General features: G+C 39.0%; 1 protein-coding gene across 2 annotated transcripts in view; it reads left to right on the top strand.

Annotated features, from left to right (window-relative positions):
• Positions 1-2,026: 2,026 nt before the first annotated feature.
• The window catches only part of PCDH15 (protocadherin related 15), a 751,423-nt gene continuing 729,523 nt past the window's right edge, over positions 2,027-23,926 (top strand). For both annotated transcript variants that reach the window (XM_065407245.1, XM_065407244.1), the window contains exon 1: positions 2,027-2,117. In XM_065407245.1, the coding sequence (XP_065263317.1) occupies positions 2,027-2,117 (91 nt within the window). The remainder of the gene's footprint in view (positions 2,118-23,926) is intronic.

Here is a 23,926-nt window from a genome sequence, read left to right as displayed (position 1 = left end):
ATTCAAACCAAGTCTTGTAGATGTGCGTGCCTCTTCCAGTACTTAACAGAGCTGTCATTTATTTCTTTTAACGGAAACCCTGCTTTCTCTTGGTTGCAATAAATGTAACTTAGTGTGAGTTATTTAGAAGAAAGCTTTAATGTCCTAATATGATACTATTGTTTGTGATGTAAATAAATGCCTAAGATGAAACTATACAGATGCAGAGATAGGAAAAGTTCAATTTCTTGAAGGAAAATGATAGCAGTGGCTTTAATAATTTCTTGTTGATGGCAGATCAGATTGCTTTGATGCTGAAGGCTGTTAAGTGGCGGAGGGTGGAGGGACAATTGTTTGACTCAGAAATTAATGAAAATATAGCTCATATGACCATAATACAAAAATACTAGCAGAAAGTGATAAGGAAAACCAGTGGGCTAAGTGCTTTACATGAGTAAAATGACAGCATTTATATACTTTTTAGACAATAGCTTTGTTTTACTATCCATGTCTCTCTTCATTTCCATGGTTCTTGTTGCTTCCATTTGATATTTCATTGTTGTTATTCTGATATTTTCATATAAAAATGTTCAGAGTAATGTAATTTTCACCCCTGAATTGTGAGAGTTCTTTTTTATCAGAATAACAGAATAGAGTATTGTATAACTTTTAAAATGCTACTCTTTATAAACTTTTGTTTGGTTCAGTGGGCCTGTGTCCACCAGGTTGCCTTGTTCTATGGTTTGTGCTGCACTGGCAGTGGACCAGTCCCAGATGTTATTAGAAGCCTGGGTGTGTTCAGTGGGTCTAAACACTGTGGGATATCTCCCAGCCAAGCCCAGAAGTTGGGCAGCAGCTTTAAGGATTGGTACATCTGTTTTATATTACCACTTTTCAGAAAAGTAGTGAACTTTAATGGTGAAGCTGAAGGAAGGAGAATAACATATTTCTTTGCTTGATACCTTTGTTGGGTGCGAAACAAGATCCACTCCAATCTAGACTTAAAGAGGGTTTTTTTTAGCTTTTGTTATATACATTTTAAGACAGGGTTATTATTACATATGAATTACATATACATGTAAAAAGAGATAAGTCAAGAAAAGTAAATGATCAAGTTACTTTCCTTGAGGACAGGGTGACTCTTTTCAAATCTCTGGTTTCTGCTATGCTTGACTAGTCTTCCCCTGTATTTTCTCCAGTCCCTTATTGTTAAATTTTTAATTTTCTTTTTGTAACTTTGTGCAGACTCAGTTTACAGAGCTACTTCATTTGTCTTTATTTTTATACATTACATTCTAACCCCCTAATTAAAACATTCTCATGCATACATTACAATAATTAACCTCAGTTAATACATTTTTGAATATTCTGCTGATACTGACTTCTATTTGTTCCCCAACATTTTTTGGTCCCACTCCCACTGGCTTCATCCAGGTGATTTTATTTTACAGTAGTAGTTGTTCATTTCACTGGTCTGTTTTTTGTGGTGTTGGGTTTTTGCTTGTTAGCTTGTCTTGTTGAGGGGAGGAGGGACGTACACCTGATTTTCTGCAAAGCTAACCGGTTCCTCTTGACTTTTTGCTTTACCTTGTTATTTGCTTAGGCCAGATATTTTACAAATAAGACACACAAACCAGTTTTCTGATTCGCAAACTCTTGCAGCAAAATCTAAAGTGCTATCTCAGCAAAAATGTACAAAAAGCAAACATTGTTATCTTTTCTTATCATGTTATATATATTAATTTCTCTAACATTTAATATATGTTTGACTAACACAAAACATTACACAGTTCTCTAACACCGTGATTGATGTAGAAAGAGCAATAACATAAACAAAACAAAACTGTCCTGTTCTGGAGATTGGACATGCTTGCTGATAGATACATATCATTTAGTAATATTGCTTAGGGACCCATACTACCAGTGATTAACCATGAAGTCATTATAAGCTCTCTGCACTGACAGATGCATTTACCTTAACTGATTAATGAACATGTCAAATCTTTCTTTTTATTTCAGATCTGCCTTGAGTGAAGTTCAATAGAAAATGCTACAGCAGTTTTGTCTCTGGGAATGGTTGGCTGTAGGAATTGCGATTGCTACTGTCTTCACCAATTGTTTGGCCCAGAATGATGATGGTAAGCATGTTTTTATTTTACATGTTACACAAAGATACTATAGTATATGGAAAAAATGTTTACCCAGACGATTTGGTATTTAATGGAATGAGCTATTAATATATGCTGCTTTAAGAAGACAAGTTACAAATGAAAGGATAACAATATATGGCCCTGGTATGCTTAACTGTCACAACTGTGTCCAATAGGGATCCATTATGGAGAATGTATTCAAGACCTGTGGATTACAACCAAAGTCAAGAAACACATAAGTAAAATTAAAAACATAATTTAAATATACACTTATTTCTAGCATTGAGATCTGAACACATTTTAATTATTATATGCTTGCAAGTATTCTCCTCAGCACATTTTATTTGGAAATATACCAGTTACAGCACCAAAATGAGAACTTTTAAAGAGAAGAAGAAATTTACTCTGAAGCTATATTTACATACACCTCAACCAGCCAAAGTTTCAGTGCAGGGAAAAGATCCAAAATGAGGAACTCAAGAAAAAAGAGCAGTGCAGGAATTGTAAAATGATGTGACAATAGAGAGACCATATTAATTCCTGGTATATCTTCATTTTATTTAATGGAGATATGCGAGGGATGCATTTGACTCAGTATTTGTAATCAAATTGCAAATGTATATACCATTGTTTCTTAAACCAACATTTTAAACATAATAAATATAAAGAAGAGAGAAAGGTCTGTTTGTGTGGGATTGCTCAAGTGAAAGTAAAATGAAGAACTATTAAGAGGCACATATGAACATGCAGTATGTTTTTCTTTAATGAAACTATTACTTTTGGTATAGGATGCTTATAATGTTACATTCATGTTAGTTATTATTTTTGTAGCTAGGTTTCCTTTTTTAAATTTAGAAAACTGTATGTTGGTAAAAAGTTGTACACCTTTGTGAATTAGAGAACTATTTTTTTTATTACGGACATCTCAACAATACACTGCATTTTGTTTGTCTTTCATTTTATGTTGAAATGGGATGCTTTCCAAAACGCCTATTCTTTTTATTTCAACATTTCCTATTCTAACAGTAATTTCAGCTCTGAATGTTTTCTTTTTTTTTAGTTTTGTATGATATCCATGCCATGGTATGTAAGCAAATTATTTCCCCCCCTCATTCCTTCCTTGTATAACATCACTATGCTTTTCACCATCAATACATGTTATCTAGTTGCTCACAGAGGCAGTGAAGAATATGAATCGCGCTTGTGCTTTTCTTGGCTTAGGTGACGTAGACACTTTTAACCTATTTACGATGATGATTATTTTATTATGGTAGCCTAAAGTCTTCAGTCATGATTGAGGTATTGTACAAACACACAGTAAAAGACAGTCCCTGCCTTAAAGATCTTGCAATATATTTAATATAAGATATAATCAGTGGGTTATACAATCTGAAGGAACTGGGGAGGGAGGATGATGGAAATAGTAATAAGAATATGCATTTACATAGGCCAGGTTTATACACAACTAGAGTTAAAAATACAATATTGGACACTCCTAAAGGCCATCTGACTATCCATTATCAGTTGGCTTTTTCTGGTAGTCATCATTGTAGAAGTGAATCTTGAAGAGAGATTTGAAAGACAGGGTATTCTCTTTACAGACTAGTTTAAGGAGAGTGGTCCATACATAAAGGAGCAGCATGGAAGAAAATGTGAGGGTGTTTATAGTAGGAGCAAATAGGAAATGGAAGATAGTACCACTGAAGGAGTAGGGGAAAGATCACATGATAAATGTATTAAATAGGGAGGGGCTAAGTTGTGAAGGGCCACATCATTTGATGCAGTGGAGAAAGGGGGACCATCTCTCAGTTGAGGGTAACATGGTCAGAAGAATTAATTTAGTATCATCTTTTGATTGGACCTGGGAATCCAATTGGATGTCAGAAAGGCCAGAGAGAAAAAGGCTGCAGTTGTTAAGATGAGAGATAATAAGGGCCTAGACTAGGCTTTTACTAGCAGAACAGAGAGGAAAGGCCAGATCTCTGGAAGGAAGTGATGGAGGAAGGAAGAAGGGGAAACATATGGACACTGCCTAGATGTGTGGGTCTAGATAGATGATACTCAAAGATGTCATCCAGGTAGAGGCTCTGAAATTTGACCATAAAAGTGTCATTAAAGACCATGGAGACAAAAGTTTCAGTGGCATAGAGACCAAATTGGAGGGTAAAAGGACAGAGTTGGAGGAGAGAACCTTAATAAAACAGTTGTGTGTGACACTTTCACTGAGTTTAGAGGTGAAGGGAGATGGGATAGCAGTTGGCGAAAGATGCAGGGTAAATGTTGGGGGGTTATAAGGATAGAGGAATCATAGCATGTTCATACTGTGAAGGAAAGGAACTTAATAAGAGTGAGAAGCTAAGGGTTGAAGAAGGTGGTGAGAGTGTAAGGGCAGGGTAGGTCATGAGGAAGAAGGAGATGGCATCGCTTGGCCAGGTGGAAGAGTTAAGAGGAAAACAGGTGAGGAACCTCATTGTTGTTGAAAGTGCAGAAGGAGGTAAGAATGGGGTGAGAGAAGATTGTGAAAGGAAGGCAGAAAGGATGTCATGCTGAATCTTCTCTTTGAAAAAGTTGGTGAGAGAACATGGAACAGGGAAATGCTTTTAGGTGGCTGGAATTGCAATATGGGATTAAATGATGGTGGAGAAGTGTTGTTTGAGCTGGGAGATGGTAGTATTGAAGGATGAGTGTCTGTGCGGTCAAGGCATTTTCTCAAAATGCACTCAGCAGTACAGGAGTAAAAAGGAGTTGAGCAAGAATTGGAGGTTGATGGAATGGACTTTGTGGTGAGAGAGTTTGGGGAAATAAAGGAAACCAGAGTGATGGAGATATTGTGGTGTAATGAAATGACAACTGAGCATATGGAGAAGAGAGCACGGATGGTGGGGAGAGAGTACAGAGAACGTAACTTTTTACTGTAATCTAGTGTTATAACCCTTTCAGGTCGTGTTTCCCAAACTTGGGATGCCGCTTATGTAGGGAAAGCCCCTGGCGGGCCGGGCCGGTTTGTTTACCAGGTCCGGCCGATCGCGGCTCACACTAGCCGCAGTTGGCCGCTCCAGGACAATGGGAGCTGCTGGAAGCGGCACGGGCCGAGGAATGTACTGGCCGCTGCTTCCAGCAGCTCCCATTGGCCTGGAGCAGTGAACTGTGGCCAGTGGGAGCCGCGATCGGCCAGACCTGCAGACGCGGCAAATAAACAAACCGGCCCGGCCCGCCAGGGGCTTTCCCCGAAGAAGCGGCGTCCCAAGTTTGGGAAACACTGCTTTAAGGCTTTCTGAATAAATGACAATGTAATAGAAGGAGACTTGCTAATTGGAAAAGATGTTACTCAAATACAGTAGAACTCAATTTAATCCTCCTGTTGTAAACCTTATTTTGGTTAAATTTAATATGTGTTTGTCATTTCAAAGATTGTGATTGTCTGTAGCCATTTATTCAGATAAATATGTGATGCCAAAGTAAACCATGAACAGTTTGCTACTCTGCCACTAAAAATAAATTGTTTTGATTATATCATGATTGTATCATGACTTAAAAACACTTAATATCATGATACAAATTAGGGAAGATAAAGTAGAAATCTTCATTTTTAATGTGAGATTTAGATAGTAAATCTTTGCTGTTATATACAAACATCATTTTTTGTCTTACCTTCCTCACCAAAAATGTATTTAAATAATTATACAGGATATAATGGATGCTTTAATGTGAGAAAAATCCTTTTACCTATAGTTCTGCATAAACCTATACATTTAATAATAATATTTTAAACTGCAGCAAGTTTGATTTAGTGTTGTATGCTGGCTTCTTTTCTAGCTAGAAGTGTAAGATGCACTCCCCCAAAAGAATCAGTGGTTCTTTTCACATAAATAATTTCTTGTACACCTCATAAATCACTGTATAAAAGAGACAAGAAGTGAACAGGAAGAGCCTATGCAGTTTCTAAACTGTATATTACTTTCAGAAGTTAATGTGAATAAATCATATATCACATCACCTTAACAAATAATAACAGCAACAGAAACCCCCCTGGCCCCGGACCCCTTACCATGAGAGGAGGCTCCTAGCCTCCCCGCGGAGCCAAACACTGCCCCGCAGGAGCGCACAGCCCCGGCCCCCAGAGCGCTGCGCGCGCGGCGGCATGGCTCCAGGGGTGGGGGGAGCATGTCTGCCTCACAGCGGAGCCAAACGCTGCTCCGTGGGAGTGCGCAGCCCTGGCCCCCAGAGCGCTGCACGCGGCAGCATGGCTCCAGGGGAGGGGGGGGGGGGAGGTGGAGGAGGGGCCGGTGGCTTGCTGTGCTTGGTCGGGCACTCCGGCCCAGGAGCGTGGACCCCGCGGCTTGCCGTGCCGGGGAGTGGAGCCATTTGCCCACCCGTGCATTAGGGTGTGCCTGGGCACACCCCGTGCGCACGCCTATGGTTAAGGACTCTGCCCTGATATATCTACCTGCACGTAGCAATGAAATGTAGAATATGTGAAAATGCAGAATCTAAGTTTGAACAATTGCCCCTGAAGTTTATGATTGTCTGGATCAGGCAGCTGGATTCTCTCAATTATAGAAATAGGGTAGTCAGCCACAAGATTTAGATCTGGATTGAAGTTCAGATTTTGAAACTTTCATTCACCTCATCAATTCTGAATATTTTCAGATCAACTAACCTACAACATGAGATGCTTTAGAAGAGCTGCCAGTATTATGTGCTATTCTGGCTGCTTGAAGTATTTCTGTTTTGTGAAGGTTTTCTTTTGGATAAATATTCTTGTCTAATACACCTGTGGAGGACATTGAGATGTTTCAAGTCATTGAGCACCAAGTAATTTTATCCCCAAAATTACTACATTTCATAGTGTAGAGAAACAAGAAATGATAGGCCAAATCGTCATTGTCTTTTCATTCAGGGATGTGACTCGCACTACTTTAGTTGCATGGAGTTCTTTGCCACACCTGAGCGGATACCACAATTAAACAAAAGCAAAATAATCACAATTGTTAACTATTGTTAAAGAAAATAGAATAAAATTAAAAACAAAAGAGAATACAAACAATAAAGAATGGTTACTTCAGTTACAATCTCTTCTGAATATCTCTCTGTGGAGAGCTTTCAGCAGAGATTACACCTTCCAAGAGTAGGTCTTCTCTTGGACAGGTTCCTAGTAATGAGTTCTGTTTTAGTGTTTCAGAGATAACTGAAAACGTTTATAAATGGACAAAAGAATTTTGTGAAGGATAGGTGAGTCCTATTGGTTTATCATAGATAACCTAAACAGTTAAAAATTGGCAACTATGAGGTATCTCGGGGCCATGGAACCTTCCAGAGTGAACTCTGGAGGGATTTGGAGTAAGCCATCAGCATCCACCCGCATCTGCCACCAGGCACCCACTTTTCCACTCCATGAGCCAAAAGGCACACAAAGCAAAGTAGGATAGCCAGAGGAAATTACATCACAACAACATGGGCCCCCTAAAATATTATTGTATGGCTTTGATTTGGTGGGAATTTTTCTGGGAGAGGAGTGGTGTGTGTGGTTGGTTTGTTTGTTTTTAGAATGAAGCTAGCTCTCCTACCTCTGACATATGTTAAATGTACACAATCTGATTTGACTGTTAACCTGATTCTCCCCTTTCATGGAGGTAGTGGAATTTGGCTTTTCCTCAAGCCATTTCCCTTACCTATAATACTTAAAACCAAAACAATACCCTATTTCAATAACTCCTAGGCTACGTCTACACTACGGGGGGATCGGTTTCAGATACGCAAATTCAGCTATGGGAATAGCGTAGCTGATTTCGACGTATCTGATCCGACTTACCCCGCTGTGAGGATGGCGGCAAATCGACTGCCGCGGCTCCCCCGTCGACGACGCTTACTCCTACCTGGGCTGGTGGAGTACGCGCGTCGATTCAGGGATCGATTGTCGCGTCCCAACGAGACGCGATAAATCAATCCCCGAGAGATCGATTTTCTACCGCCGATCCGGGCAGGTAGTGAAGACCAGCCCCTAGTCACAAGTCCAATTACAATTGTTTTAAAAAATAATACAGGAGAAAACTGAATCTCTGGTAAATTGTACTGAAGAAGGAATAGCACAGTGTACCACTGACATTTGGACTAGTAGTAGTACATGTAAGGCATATTTGTCATTGACAGATCTTTAATTCAAAATCATCAGTCATGTCTTTTCTCCTCCAAATTCAAAACCTGCTACAAATAGCAACAATACCAGTAAGAATACTTTTAGAGGGCAAAGATTTTACATATTATGGTTCTGGATGGTAAAGAGCATTAGCTTTTTTGTTACTGTCTAATTTACCATGTAGATGAGAAAAATCTAATTTCAGTGGAAATGTGGTATAATAGAAATGTAGTATAGTAGTATATACCACATTTCATCCATAAGCTAATGAAGAACACTAAAGAGCTTAACAGATTAATTTCATTTACAGAAATGCAGACTTGTCTGAGATGGAATACAGTAATTATTTAACAGTGCACAATAGTTTAGGACTGGAAGTGAAGAATGCGGTATCTAGTTGAAACTGTTGGAGAACATAGATTGTCATGTGTTGGAATTGCCTTTGTTGGCATTTGGTGACAACAGGAGTAACATCCCTACTTTTGTGCAAGGTGCCATGGGATCTTGACTGAGTACAGATGGTAAGAACATTGATTTTATCTTCTCATCCAAAAGACAGTACCTTTAACAGCACAATGTCTGATAGCACTAAGCTCACACACTTTTCATTACAGACTCTAATGGAGGAGTCCACCTTCAGAATTGCCAAAACCACTGTCTAGTTAACTTGTGAAGTTTGAAAAGGTCATACCCTTTGTGTGTTGTCTGGAGAGAATTTTGTGCCATATGTAGGGGACTACATTGCTTCTAGTGGAACATCAGCATTTATGGTTGTTGCCATATTGTAGCATTGAATCTGCAGCAGAAACCTTCAGTGAAGGAGTTAAAAATAATCCCATATATATTATACTGCTATAATTAAGTCAGTCCACATCCTCAAGCCAAAAGAGGGCAATAATTGCCACAGACAGTGGTGCTAAAATATGTGATGTAGTAGATAGTGGCTTTACAAGTATCCCATTCATTACATACAGTCAGGGCCCCTTGAAGTCGGTGCAATAACTGACTCACAATTCACTTCCTTGCACTTTGGATCAGACTTCTAGTATTGTCATGAATATAAGTAGAATAAGGAGGAGGAAATTTCCAAAGTTATGTACATGAAGAGAAACATGTTATATTTGGGGGAATATATTTTTAGATTTTACAATGTCCAGTAAACATCCCTAATTTATTCAAAATGCAGTTACTGGATGGACATGTTTTCTTGACTGAGCAAATGAAACAAGACATGACATTTGAACATATTAGATGATCATTTTCATAGATGGACTTTATATGAGGAAATTAAATGACTTATTCAAGAAGTGAATTTCAATACACTCCCAAGAGACTGCAGTGAATTGGATATCATGATTGAGCCATATCTCACCATACAATTATTGTTACATATAACACTGGTCTACAATTTTTGAGAAGTCGTCTGCTTCAGAGATAAAATGTGCTATTTATTATGTATTTTGATGTGCTGAATTCAGATATGACAATTAAAACAACTGATTGGCTACTGTTTCTAAGATATTTACATTTTATGTCTATGTATATTGTGTAGATAGTAGAGTTTTCATCATAAATTGTAAACCTAGGTCTTTTCATGTGTTTATGGTTGCTTTACATGATAATATTTCACCTGTCCTGTTTATGTAACACTTTAAAAATCAGCAAAAGGGTTAGATAAATAAAATTTATTATGAAACAAAAGGCAAAAAACTATTCTGTACATAGTTTAGTCCTATTCAGTGTCTCCTCGGCGCTACTTGGCTTGTCTCTTGTATTCATTAAATGGAGCATCTCTTGTCACTGTCCAGCAATAGTCTGCAAGCATTGATGGGCTCCATTTGCCCTGATAGCGTTTCTCCATTGTTGCAATGTCCTGGTGAAATCGCTCGCCATGCTCGTCGCTCACTGCTCCGCAGTTCGGTGGAAAAAAATCTAGATGAGAGTGCAAAAAATGTATCTTTAGTGACATGTTGCAACCAAGGCTTTTGTATGCCTTGAGGAGGTTTTCCACCAACAACCTGTAGTTGTCTGCCTTGTTGTTTCCGAGAAAATTGATTGCCACTAACTGGAAGGCTTTCCATGCCGTCTTTTCCTTGCCACGCAGTGCATGGTCAAATGCATCATCTCGAAGAAGTTCACGAATCTGAGGACCAACAAAGACACCTTCCTTTATCTTAGCTTCACTTAACCTTGGAAATTTTCCACGGAGGTACTTGAAAGCTGCTTGTGTTTTGTCAATGGCCTTGACAAAGTTCTTCATCAGACCCAGCTTGATGTGTAAGGGTGGTAACAAAATCTTCCTTGATTCAACAAGTGGTGGATGCTGAACACTTTTCCTCCCAGGCTCCAATGACTGTCGGAGTGGCCAATCTTTCTTGATGGAGTGGGAATCTCTTGCACGACTATCCCATTCGCAGAGAAAACAGCAGTACTTTGTGTATCCAGTCTGCAGACCAAGCAAGAGAGCAACAACCTTCAAATCGCCACAAAGCTGCCACTGATGTTGGTCATAGTTTATGCACCTCAAAAGTTGTTTCATGTTGTCATAGGTTTCCTTCATATGGACTGCATGACCAACTAGAATTGATGGCAAAACATTGCCATTATGCAGTAAAACAGCTTTAAGACTCGTCTTCGATGAATCAATGAACAGTCTCCACTCATTTGGATCGTGAACGATGTTGAGGGCTGCCATCACACCATCGATGTTGTTGCAGGCTACAAGATCACCTTCCATGAAGAAGAATGGGACAAGATCCTTTTGATGGTCACGGAACATGGAAACCCTAACATCACCTGCCAGGAGATTCCACTGCTGTAGTCTGGAGCCCAATAGCTCTGTCTTACTCTTGGGTAGTTCCAAATCCCTGACAAGGTCATTCAGTTCACCTTGTGTTATGAGGTGTGGTTCAGAGGAGGAGGATGGGAGAAAATGTGGGTCCTGTGACATTGATGGTTCAGGACCAGAAGTTTCATCCTCTTCCTCTTCCTCGTCTGACTCAAGCGAGAATGATTCTGGTGCATCAGGAACCGGCAGTCCTTCACCGTGGGGTACTGGGCGTATAGCTGATGGAATGTTTGGATAATGCACAGTCCACTTTTTCTTCTTTGACACACCTTTCCCAACTGGAGGCACCATGCAGAAGTAGCAATTGCTGGTATGATCTGTTGGCTCTCTCCAAATCATTGGCACTGCAAAAGGCATAGATTTCCTTTTCCTGTTCAACCACTGGCGAAGATTTGTTGCACAAGTGTTGCAGCATATGTGTGGGGCCCACCTCTTGTCCTGATCTCCAATTTTGCAGCCAAAATAAAGGTGATAGGCTTTCTTAACCATAGTGGTTATACTGCGCTTTTGTGATGCAAAAGTCACTTCACCACAAACATAGCAGAAGTTATCTGCACTGTTCACACAAGTACGAGGCATCTCTGCTCACTTTGGCTAAACAGAAATGTGTCCCTTTGCAAAATCAAACACTGACAAATAAGAGAGCACGACACTGTATGATTTCTAGAGCTGATATAGGGCAATTGGTTCAGCAGAGTGATGTAAGCTTCGTTATGATTGCATCATCCATGACTTCTAGGAATAACATGATGCAATTCATATCATGTATGACGCAATACCAGCTTCAGATTGCATCATTCATTGTTATGCCTAAAAAGCAAGTACTGTCCAAACCCAGTCATAGATTTATTCATAGATCCAGTCAAAGATGTATTTTAGTCATTTCTGGTTTAAATTGAGATCCCTTCCCTTTATAACTCACTTATCCTCCGCCATTCCCAAGTCAAAGGTCGTATATACTGACCCAATAGCATATCTTGAAAACTAGAGCCAATCAACCATTTTAAGCATCATTTTCGTTCTCAGTGACCCAGAATTAGTAAAGTTTGACTACATTTATTTCAGAAGCATTTTGGCTGTAGAGCAGTGTAATGGAAGAAAACATTGCCATGAAAATCTCTATAGTGACCATTGCTAAATAATCCAGAGGTCACTAGTCAAATGATTTATTATACTTGCAACCAGTGATCAAAGGACATGCAGAGTTTGGAGGACAGGCAATGGCTTACTCCTTCCCTACTCCCTTCCTGAGAAGCTGCTGAGCTGCTCACAAGCACTGCAGAGATGAAGGCTGAGCTCATGAGGTGACAATAAACATCCCTTCCACAGTTCCTCACAAAAAATGTTAGTAGTCATGCAGATTTTTCCAGGATTGGTCTGAAACAGCGATAAAGTTCACTGGTGTTATGAAGTTTAAGTTTAAAAAAAAATCTGTATTAAAAGCTCTTTAGCAAAAAATGAATCTGAAATAAATAAACTGTCTGTGCTATCCCATTTTTTCAGGAGTTGTTTCTCGGTAACTGTAACTCAGTCTTCTGTATTCTTATCCCAAGACAAGGAATATATGGATGCAGCTTATAAAAGAACAAAGTGGAATTGTTCTGAGGAAAAACATAACAGTAAAAAACATTATTATAATCTGTCAATCAATAGATTCCATCATAAATATACACTGTTCCATAAAAAACACCTCACAGGCTCTCTCATTTACTGCCCAATGCATTGGATCCCCTTTCATTAGTTTGCTATCTTAAAGAATATTGCATTTGGCAGAAAATATAGGCTCACTCTACAAAATGTAGATAAATATAGGCTCTAAAAATCATTTTAAAAGGTCATTTTAAAAATAAAAAGAATTAATCTTTCTGAAAGTTAATCTAAGTTGCTCAATTAATGATAGCAAATTAATTCAAGAAAATTCTAAATTGAATACTCCCAGCAAGTTTATCATCATTTCTGGTGGAATGATATACTGTACATACACAGTGAGAGAAGAAACACATAAACAGGTGCTTGCCTTCAGGCTGTTTAGAAAACATGTAGTGTTTGGATGAGAAATCATGTCACCTCCTGGGTTTGTTTGTGAGTGGAGCGAGTCTGGAATCAGGAGGGATCTTTATCATCTATGCGGCTGTTTTTAAAAAAGCCACATCCGTGTATGTTTTTTTACTGTTCAGTTTGCTGTTTTACAGTGTGTTTGTTGAGTTGTTTAAATTGTAAGCACTGCTGCTGTTAGGGTGATATTCTGGGATATTCTGAGGTTCTTTGTAAAATCTACTGGAGATGAGACCTCTAAAGCCAGCACATGGGGTTTCGAGGCTATTTACCTAGGTGGAGGCACCACATATTCTAAATTCTAGTACAGGACCTCTCCACCCAAGGGGCCTATGTAAATCCATACCTCCTGCTGAAAGGAGGGAATTAGCGTGAACATGTAATAAAATGAACTTTTCCTATAGTGATATTGCAGTTTTGTTCAACAAATCACACCTGTGGTCTTTTAATTCAATGTTTATTGTTAGGATATGGATATTCAAGCCTGTCTGGCCTATACTTTAAGAATTTAGGTGTATTCTTATCACTTAGCTAGTTATAGCGGTATAAAAGAAAGAATCAAAATCATTGTCTATCTGTGTCTCTCACTGTGACAGTCTGAGGCCCTGTTTAGTCAAATTGAAATAAGGCAATCTGGGGCTGTTAGGAAGGTGATCCGATCTCTCACCTCCAGATAAAGGGAAAAGCCTAGAACATGTAAAAGGAAATTTAGTTTGATAGTTTTCTGTCTGGTAAGAACTCACTTATCAATAGACACAGCTGGAAAACCCTTATGTCTGTATAGATGTAGTTGTGAAATCCTCACTTCTGTATTGTTTTGTATGTTTATTTGCATGGTCTCTGTCTGGTTCTGTAATTGTTTCTGTCTGCTGTATAATTAATTTTGCTGGGTGTAAACTAATTAAGGTGGTGGAATATAATTGGTGAGCTAATCATGTTACCAGGGCCAGCTCTAGGCACCAGCAAAACAAGCAGGTGCTTGGGGCGGCACATTTGCAGGGGGCGGCATTCGGGCCATCCTTTTTTTTTTTTTTTTTTTTAAACTCACTTCTTCCCCTCTCGCAACGCTGCAGAAGCGGAGCCATGGAGCAGCTGGGGATCCAGCATGGGAGCTGAGAACCCATGGGACCCTGGGAGCTGTAGTTCTTGGCTAACTCCCTGCCTATAGAGCCAGCCCTGGAGCAGGGAAAGAACTACATTTCCCAGCATTCCCTTGGCCGCTAGCCACAGGAAAGGGAGGGGGAGGGAGTGGGGAAGCTGAGACCCCATGCGCTTGCTGTGGATGGGGAGCTGGCTGCTAGAAGGGGGTGGCACTGTGAATGGGGGACAAGTATGCCCAAGGAGTAGAAGGCTTTGCCCCAGATATCCCCTTCAGAAGACTTCCCCAAATTGGATTAGGGATACTGGTGTGACCTCACCTTGCAGCAGCCCCCAAAGAAGGAATTGGGTGGACTAAATGGACAGTGCCCCTCTCTATCTGAAGCCTAGCAAGGGAGGTACGTGGATCCCACTAGAATTTAAAATGAAAAGTACGGGAGGGGAGTCTCTGCTAGAGGGCTTGGGCAGCTTTAGATACAGTACCAGGCACGTAGGAGGATTTCCACTTCTGAGCCATGGAAGCAGAAATTGACTTTTCCTTTCCAGATTTAGCTAATATTCAGAAAGGGAATCTAGCACCTGCCTTCCAGATTTGAACACCCTCAAAATTCAGGAGTGCTCAAGCTCAATTTGGGCAGCTATTACTTCATTTCTCCCAAATCAAATATACTGATCCACTGTAACTTGTTGTAGAAAAAGTAGGATAAAATTGAGCAAGAAATGCTTCCCAGTGGTTATTAGGACTGGAATTGCTATTTTCAACAGCCATTGCCCCTTTTCTTTTTTTTCTTTTTTCTTTTTAGTTTTATTTGTTTAAAAGGAAGACAGTGATATTGCATTGGCAAATTCCCCATAGAAACAAAGAGTGGAACAAAAGAATAATAAAGGCACCTCAAGGTTTCCTCATTTATGTGGGACAGTCTTATAATATGCATCCAGATATCCTCCAATCACACAAGCTGAAAATTGTTCCACTTTACTGCAGTTCTGTAATCATATGGGAACCAATCCTGTCTGTGTTCTGTGCACATCCAAAATTTCTGCTGAATGACCCGCCCTGGGAGCGAGTTACCAGTGACCCAGGGCTGGAGCGGCAGGAGGGTGCAGGTTGGGGGGAGAGCCCAGGGCTGGGGTGGCAGGGGGGTGGGGGTTGGGCACTAGTGGGGGGGAAAGGAGGGAGCCCAGCGCTGGGGCGGCAGTGGGTGTGGGAGGAGAACCCAGGGCTGGGGCAGCAGGAGGGTGCGGGGGGGAGCCCAGGACTGAGGTGGGGGGCAGCCAAAAAATTTTTTGCTCGGGGCAGCAAAAAACCTAGAGCCGGCCCTGCATGTTACAATATGTTAGGATTGGTTAGGTAGTAGGTTAGTAGAATGATTGGTTAAGGTATAGCTAAAAATATTACTATATAAATTAGGGGCAAACAGGAAGTAAGTTGGGATTCAAAAATAAGGAAAAAGGAACTTGGATTTAAGCTTGATGGAAATTCACCCCAATAAACATTGAATTGTTTGCACCTTTGGACTTCGGGTATTGTTGCTCTCTGTTCATGCGAGAAGGACCAGGGAAGTGTGAGAGTGAAGGAATAAGCTCTCTAACATTTATAACCAACAGAGTACTTCATGTATGTACAATAGTAATCTCTCTGTGTATCCATACAGTAGTGTCACTAGCTTTAGTGTGGACAATTTTAGTGTTGCTCTGTTCTTGTATCCTTTAAGTCTTATGTTTAGAAGTAAGAGAGTCCTCTCTTCTAAGGCTGCAGAGTAGTGTCCCTGTTTAGGCCTGGTCTACACTAGGCATTTAGGGTAGGTACAACTACGTCGCTCAGGAGTGTGAAAAATCCAAATCTCTGAGAGATGCAGTTAAGCCAACCTAGGTTGATGGGAGAATTCTGCACTGACCTAGCTACCGCCTCTTGGGGAGATGGATTACCTATGCTGACAGCGGAATCCTTCCCATTTGCATAGGTAGTATCTTCACTAAAGCGCTGCAGCAGTAGACAAGCCCTGAGTCACGGTTTCTAGGTCAACTAATATGTAAAATGTTTTTTATGATAACTAGAAAAATAAAATAAAAATGGGCCAGATTTTGCAGCACACAGAAATGTGGAATAGAAGTTTAGCAAGAATGCTATTCAACATGTGTAAAAGGGAAGAAATCTATCCTTATAAAAGTAATAAACAAAATAGCTGTTTTGTTGGGGGGCTTTTGTTCATTTTGTTTTTAATAATCTGTTGTTCAGTTTACTTTTAGATTAGTCACTCTATAATACCTTTAGGAAGCAAAGACTAACCCAATAACATTACAGGGAAAAGAAAATTAAGGAAAATCCTGAATATGCCTAAAAGCCAGTATCCAATCGCCAAAGTATGAGATTTTCCATTGACTGGAGTTTAAAATTTGATATAAAAGTATTTATTCAAAGAAGTGGTCAGTTTTGATCAATATTCCATTACAATGCAAATCTTTCTAGATTTAAAATAAGTAAATAAATGGGTATTATCTCATCATAGAAACTGATGAGTCTCCAAAGTGACACCTGAGTTCTTTATGGGTGAAACCAATAGCTGAAAGCCCATGCTGTTGCACAGGTGTAATTCATAAGGTTATGTGTAAAAAGAAGCTGAAAATGCCTCAGAACTTTAAAAAAAAAGAATGGTAACAGACCACAAATCACAGTGATGATTGAACATAGTGATATTCTAAACAAAAAGAGCTCTCAACAATATTTTTAGTCATTTCACTCACTTTCCACTGACTCAATAGATGTTCTGGGCTTCAGACTGATGTTTGGGGTTATTGTGTATACTAGTTGGTTGTTGTATGGGTGGTTGTGAAGGAACTGTTGGGGCTGCTGACATCACCAGTGGTGATATCATTAAAAGGGATGAAGCCTCTGGGTTTTTTTTGGTCAAGGTGACAATTGAAGAGTGGATCTCGAGAGAGAGAAATCTGAAAACTATGACAGGGCAGTCACAAGGAAAAGGGAGTCTGAAGGTCAGACAGAAGGTCTTGCCAGGCTTGATTGGAGATGGGGACTAACTTAAGAAGGGTTAGTAGAGCTCTGAGAGGGAAACCTGAAGAGGCTGAAAAGAGCTCAACTTGGTATCCCTAGTCATGGAAGTTCCCCACATAAGTAGTTCATGTTGAGCTCTGGAGGGAGACAGTCCTCAGAAAAAGTGAGAGACTCCCAAGGCCATCCCAGTAACCCAGCAGCAAGAGTTGGTGTTGAGAGCTGACATCAGACACTGACAGGTCACAACACAATACAAATGTATATTTGTAAATAATTAAGATGCTCAAGAAAGATTTACATAGATAGGGTTAGATGAACAGTTTCTATGTATAAAACTTCCAGTTCCATGTCAGATTATATTTATTAGCATAATAAATAAGATTGTTTATTTTCACTAACTGTAATACTAAGCTTGCTACGGGCAACTAATTTATTTAGACACGTTACTATAACTTTTTGGAGTAACGCAACATAATAATTACCACATGCAAGACTGTATTTTCTGGGTTCCTTGATGGTAAAAGGCTAAAAGACTTGTATGAATTTGTGTGGTGGCAAATGGGTGTGTGTTTGGGGTAATTGTGTATACTGGTTGTGTTGATTTATCTGTAGGGGAGGTTGAGCTGGGAGATTTGTGTTAAATTGTGTGGGTGGCAAATGAGGGATGTGTGCTGTGGTGAGAGGCAATGTGCTGGGAGTGGTATCGTGTGTGGTTTATGTTGTTCAGGGAGAGTTGTGTGGGTGGCAAATGGGAGGTGGGAGCTGTGGTGAGGGGTTGTGTGTTTACATTTATGTAGGTGTGTGTTGATTTGTGTCTAGGGGGGTTGTGCTGGGAAATTTGTGTTGATTTGTGCATGTGGCAGTTGGGCCAAGTAATCCAGCATCTGTGCAGTCTCCCTCCTACAACCGATAAAATTGTTGCATGCAAATTAGCTGTAGTGCAAAGGTAGTGATTGGTTGAGTTACCTCTGATATCACAATGTTTTAGGATTCTTGGCATGGCAAAGATACATGTGTTACTGTGTAGCTTACACTTGTGTAGCTGTACACCTCACAGGCATAATTCGTAAAATCAAAATGACTGAGCACTTAAAAGCTGGATAGTAAACAGACTGCAAATCTCATTGATGATTCAACCTGGTGATATTATGAACAAAAAAAGCTCTTAACTATACTGGTAGCTGTTCCACTGCTTCCTACTGACTCTAAAGACATTTTTAGGCTTCAGAGTGACGCACAGTGACATTCCTAGAATCATATATTGATGATAGTGTTTGGGATTTGTTTGTGGTATTTGTAGTACAGTTTTAATAATGATGAATAATACTACAGAATATTTTGGTTTCTCACTGCAAGCCCATCTGAAGTTGAGAATTTAGTGAAAGCACACTATCAACATTTGTTTCAGTGCTAAAAATAGCATTACATAGTAAATGGTACCAGTTCTCTGTGTCAGTCATTCTCACTTCTGCTGACTCTTTCAGTGTAGGATTTACAAGTGCACTGGGAACTTTAATAACTACAAATGGTCAGAACCTTTTTTACACCTCATCTGAAGAAATATGTCACTTACAGGACCAGAGTTCCCCTAACAGTACTTTAGAACATTGGTTCAATGCTGACTTGGAAAGAAAACTGCCACTAACTGAATTAACATCATCACTTCTTGCTGTACTTGGATTTTCCTTGTAGGTTTCTCATCCAAGTAATGATCAGACCTGACAATTGTGAGCTTTAATGAGAGTGCTTGAGGGGCTGTGGCAATTGAATAGGCTATTATTTTTACAGTTCCGATGGGAAGAATAAAGAGGCGCCTTTATTAAGTCCCTTGTCAAAATGCCCTAGTTTCTAAATTTCTAAAATAGCTAACTTTTTTTTTTACTTTAACCTGAAAAGAAAATTTAATTTTTACAAAAAAGCTTATTTATTATCACAATAAAAATTTTAATCTGCTGTATATGTTGACATATAAATATCTCCTTTCTTTTTTTAATTGATATAGTTAGATTGTACTAGGCAGCTTTTCAAATTTCAGAAACATGACTGAGATACATTGAACTCTTTTTGACTAAATACTGCATCTCCATTCTATATATGCTATATTATTATACCAAAACAATATACCAAAACAATTAAAAAGTAAACATTCTAATTTATATTAAAAATCCATGCATCAGGGGGATTGGTACTTTTTAGATTGCTCCATCAGATTTTCATGGTCACATACATACCAAGTCACATGTCCAGACTCCACATCACAAAGCCACCATTTTAATTACAACTAATATCAACTAGTTCCCCTTTGGCACACTGAGTTGAGAGGTCAAATTGAAATAGCATAGAAAAGGAATTGTCTTTTCATCTGGGAAGGTCTTTTCTCCAACTCTGGGATGAAGTAAAGTTGAAATATACTACTGGAGCACTGTAAGGAAGATTCCACTGACACTGATCTTACTGGGAATGTTCTGTGGTTGAACGAATAAAGAACTTCAGGATTCTCCATCTAACAGTTTTCTCTCTCTCTCTCTCTCTCTCACACACACACACACACACACACACACACACACACACACACACAAATTCAACTTTTGTGTGTATTTTTGTAAACATGTGAAATTTCCACCCTACCGGGGCGGCCCTAGACTAGCTGCCAGCAACTGGCGTCCGAGGCAAACCATGCAATCGGCGCCCCAAACCCCAAGGGCAGATCTAGGCTGAGTTTTTTGGTAAACTGGGAAACATTTTGCCCCTTTTTTCCTTTTAATGTTTTTTAAGCATTTTTTTTTAAACAGAGGCTTAATTATTCGGTTTGTCCATCTGTCTGTTCAACCAATGTTTCTGAGATCAGATAAAATAGAGACACGAAATTTTCAGAATAGATTTGTACATGACAGCTAGATGATATTTCAGTCTGATTTCAAAGAAAAATGCATTAAAATGCTAATTATAATTTTTATTATTACAAATCCAAAATCATCCATTATATTATCCTGCTTTAACTGCCATTATCACCACATCCAACAGAGAAAGAAATAAGAAAACTCTTCAATGAACTTTAACCTGTATTTACAAAACACTCCAAATAAAAAACACACTGTGCTCTTAAAATGTGACTTTTCTTGCTTTAAGTTTTGAAATTCAGTCACTAGTTCTTTTAGATCCAGTTTTCCAGCTATTTGATGGTCTATTGACATTGTGGCAAATCCAACAAGTCTCTCTTGTACCATTGTTGAACGCAGATATGTTTTTATCAATTTTAACTTTGAGAAGCTATGTTCCCCACTAGCTACAGAAACTGGCAAAGTTAAAAGAATGCATAGAGATATAAAAATGTTTGGAAAACTGTCTGAGAGTTTATTTTCACAAACAAAATTCAGTACTTCTTCAGAAGTGGAATGTTTCTTAAATCTTCTTGAAAAAGCCTGAAGCTCACTACACAAATCTGTAGCGTCAATGTCTTTTGAATTTTCATGAGTCAATGCCGACTACAGCTTTATACAAAATTCTCTTATCTGTTTTGCTGTTTTCTTTTGCAAGCTGTGGATATCATATAGAAAGCCAAATACTGACTCTAGCTGCTGCATCTGTTGAAATATTTCGTCAACCAAGTGAATAGCAGTATCAAGGACTCTGAAGTAGAAATTCACTTTGAGCCTTTGTTTTGGGTTCTGAATGGGTGTGTCTCGTCCTTCATATGAAAACTGCTGTTTCTTTTTTCAAATATGAACTGGCTCTGGTTCAAATTCTGTCAGAAAGTCTATTTCTTCAGCAAGCTTGAGAGAATCTACCAGTGTTCTTTCAAACCTTTCATCACTTCTGAATTCCTTCAGAATATTTTTAGTTTGCTGCAGTTTTTGAATAGCAGAATGTATGTTCAAGTTCTTTTCCTGAAGCTGCTTACTAGTGAGGTTAATCTCGAAAAGGATATTATACCACAAAATGAGTGAAGTCACAAACTTGAACTTGGTAAGACCATATGCAGAAGCTTCTGCATCTGAATGTGCCGTATTGCCAGATGATCCAGTAAAGGTAGTATCATCAAAAATTTCAATTAGGGCATCATAAATGTTTCCAAGTTCATAGCGAAGAGGCTTCAAAGCATCAGTGCGACTCTCCCATCTTGTCTAAGTGGTTTCACAGTTAGAGAATTAACATGGCGAGTCAGAATCTCCCAAAGGCGTGTTGAGCCTGAGAAAAACACATAAACACGTTGCACCAGGTCAAAGAAACTGCTTGCCTCCAAACAGCATCTAGTAGCATCATTGACAACCAAATTCAGAGAATGTGCACTGCAAGGAACAAAAATGGCCTAGGATTGATTTCCATCATTCTCCTTTGCACACCATTGTCTTTACCCTTCATATTACTCCCATTATCATAGCCTTGGCCACATAAGTTTTCAACAGATAATGACATTGTTTCAAGCTCTTGTAGAATAGCTTCAGTCATAAATGCTCCAGTCATCTCCTTCAGTGGTACGAAACCCCAAAAATGTTCCTTTATGAGCACTTCAACATTATCTTCATCTGCAGACTTTTCCATATCCACAAAACGAATGATCGTCGTCATTTGTCCAACATGACTCACATCTGGTGTACAGTCCAGTATTATTGAAAAGTATTTTGCAGAATGGGCAGCTTCTACAATTTTCTTTTTAATGGCATTTGCTAGGATTTGAATCAGTTCATTCTGCATATTTTTTCATAAGTAATGAACCTGTGTTTCATGATCACTTATTTTACGTAGATGCTCCTTCATGACTGGATCAAACAAAGCTAGGTATTCAACAACTTTTAAAAAGTTTCCATTACCTGGAGTGTATCATTTTTCATTTCTACCGCGGCCTCGGAATGTTAAATTTTGCCCACCGAGAACTCTCACTAAAGCAATCAGACGCTCTAATATTTGTTGCCAATATTCTTCTTTTTCCTTGATCACATGTCAATTTTCTTCATCAATATTTTTTCCTTTTTTCAATCGTAATTCAAGTTTTATCCAATTTTGAAAACATTCCAAATGTTCTGTACTACTTTCATGTGAAGAGGGAATTGAAGATATGTTTTTTTCAGTCCTTCGAACCATTTTCAGTAAGTGATGTACCAATTGCTTGATTTCTAAACAACTTGCAGCAAAAGCAAAACACAGAGTCCTTCAACACTGAATATTGTAACCAGTTTCAATGAATTTCTTTCCCATTAATGAGTTTCTTTTTGTAATGCTGAGCAGAGAATTTTCTTTTATTTCCCTCCTTAGGGAAGGGAAATTCATGAACTTGTTCGGGTCCATGTTCCATGATTATTTGCCGCACACTGTCATCACATCTGGGCCATGAAGCTGGGTCCCCATACTGTAACTTGTTTGTAACTTCCTCATCCTTTCTTCCTTCTACTTCATTTATTTCAATTTCTGTATGTCTCTCTGAAGGCGAATAAATTTTCTCCACTTCCATATCAGTCTGATGCCATGAGCTGCCTTCATCTAGAAGTAAGTTTCCATCATCTTGAGTTTTCAAACTGCTTTTTTGTGGATGTGAGCTACCCTCATCTCGAAGTAATATACCTTCATCTTGATGTTCCAAACTGCTTCCATGCAGATGTGAGCTAACCTCCTCTCCAAGTAAAATTCCTTCATCTGGATGCTGTGAACTGCTTCCATCTTTATTTGGATTAAAGAGAAGATATTCCAGGAAGGATCCCTGCTCTTTTGCTTGGTCCTTTTCTTTCTCAGCCTTTCGTTTACGATACTCCGCTCCTGAGGGTTTTTTTCTCCCTCTTTCTGCCAGGCGCATTTGAATATTGTTATGTACTGTGCTCCCGACTGCAAGCATTATAGCATTAAGGATGGCTGACACACCCACCACATGGTTGGTGATTTAAACCACATTGCAACGATCCCAACACGTTTTTTCACTGTTTAAACGTTCAATGATTAGTAACATATACTCACTTACCTATTAAAACAGTTAGTTACAATGTTTACATGGAAACAAAATGACCTTTTTCAACATTATAACCCAACACCAGTTGTTTGGAAAGTAATCCCCTTCCTCACCGTTACCCGCTTGGCATGTGACGTCATCACTTTTGTAGTCTATTAAGCGTTAACGCTGTTACTTTTCTTTTATGGACCTTATTTATTACATGTGAACCAGTTATAACAAAGAAAAGTTCATAATTATACAGCCCGATAATAACGCTAAAGTTTAATAACACTTGAAGATACTCACATTTTGGATTTATAATGCTGAAAGACATTATTCTTTATTCTTTGGCACCAAGAAACAGAATTTTCCACAGTATTCGCTCGATTCTTAACCATCTACCTGCGACGTGTTAAAATGACCGTTTAACACGTATCAATACGCGATATCTCCGCTCTACATGAATTTCCGGCTATGTGACCTTGATGTATGTTCGAGTTAGGTGTCACTAGCATTGCAGGTCTTGCCGCTGGTGGATGTGTTTCCCTGTGGCTGAGTTATTGCTTATCAAAATTGGAGAGTAGGTCATCTTGACCCTATGTCGCAAATTGAAAAAAAAAATCTCTAAAATATTATTTATTTTTGCAGTAAATAAAAGATTTGACATATTAATAAATTATCAGAAATGTATAGGAATGAATTATTATTCATATTCCCTCTGTATGCG

Source organism: Emys orbicularis, chromosome 7, assembly GCF_028017835.1.
Source record: "Emys orbicularis isolate rEmyOrb1 chromosome 7, rEmyOrb1.hap1, whole genome shotgun sequence".
Taxonomy (NCBI): Eukaryota; Metazoa; Chordata; order Testudines; family Emydidae; genus Emys; species Emys orbicularis.
The sequence above is the reverse complement of the archived record's forward strand: the minus strand, read 5'-3'. Positions and strand labels throughout refer to the sequence as shown.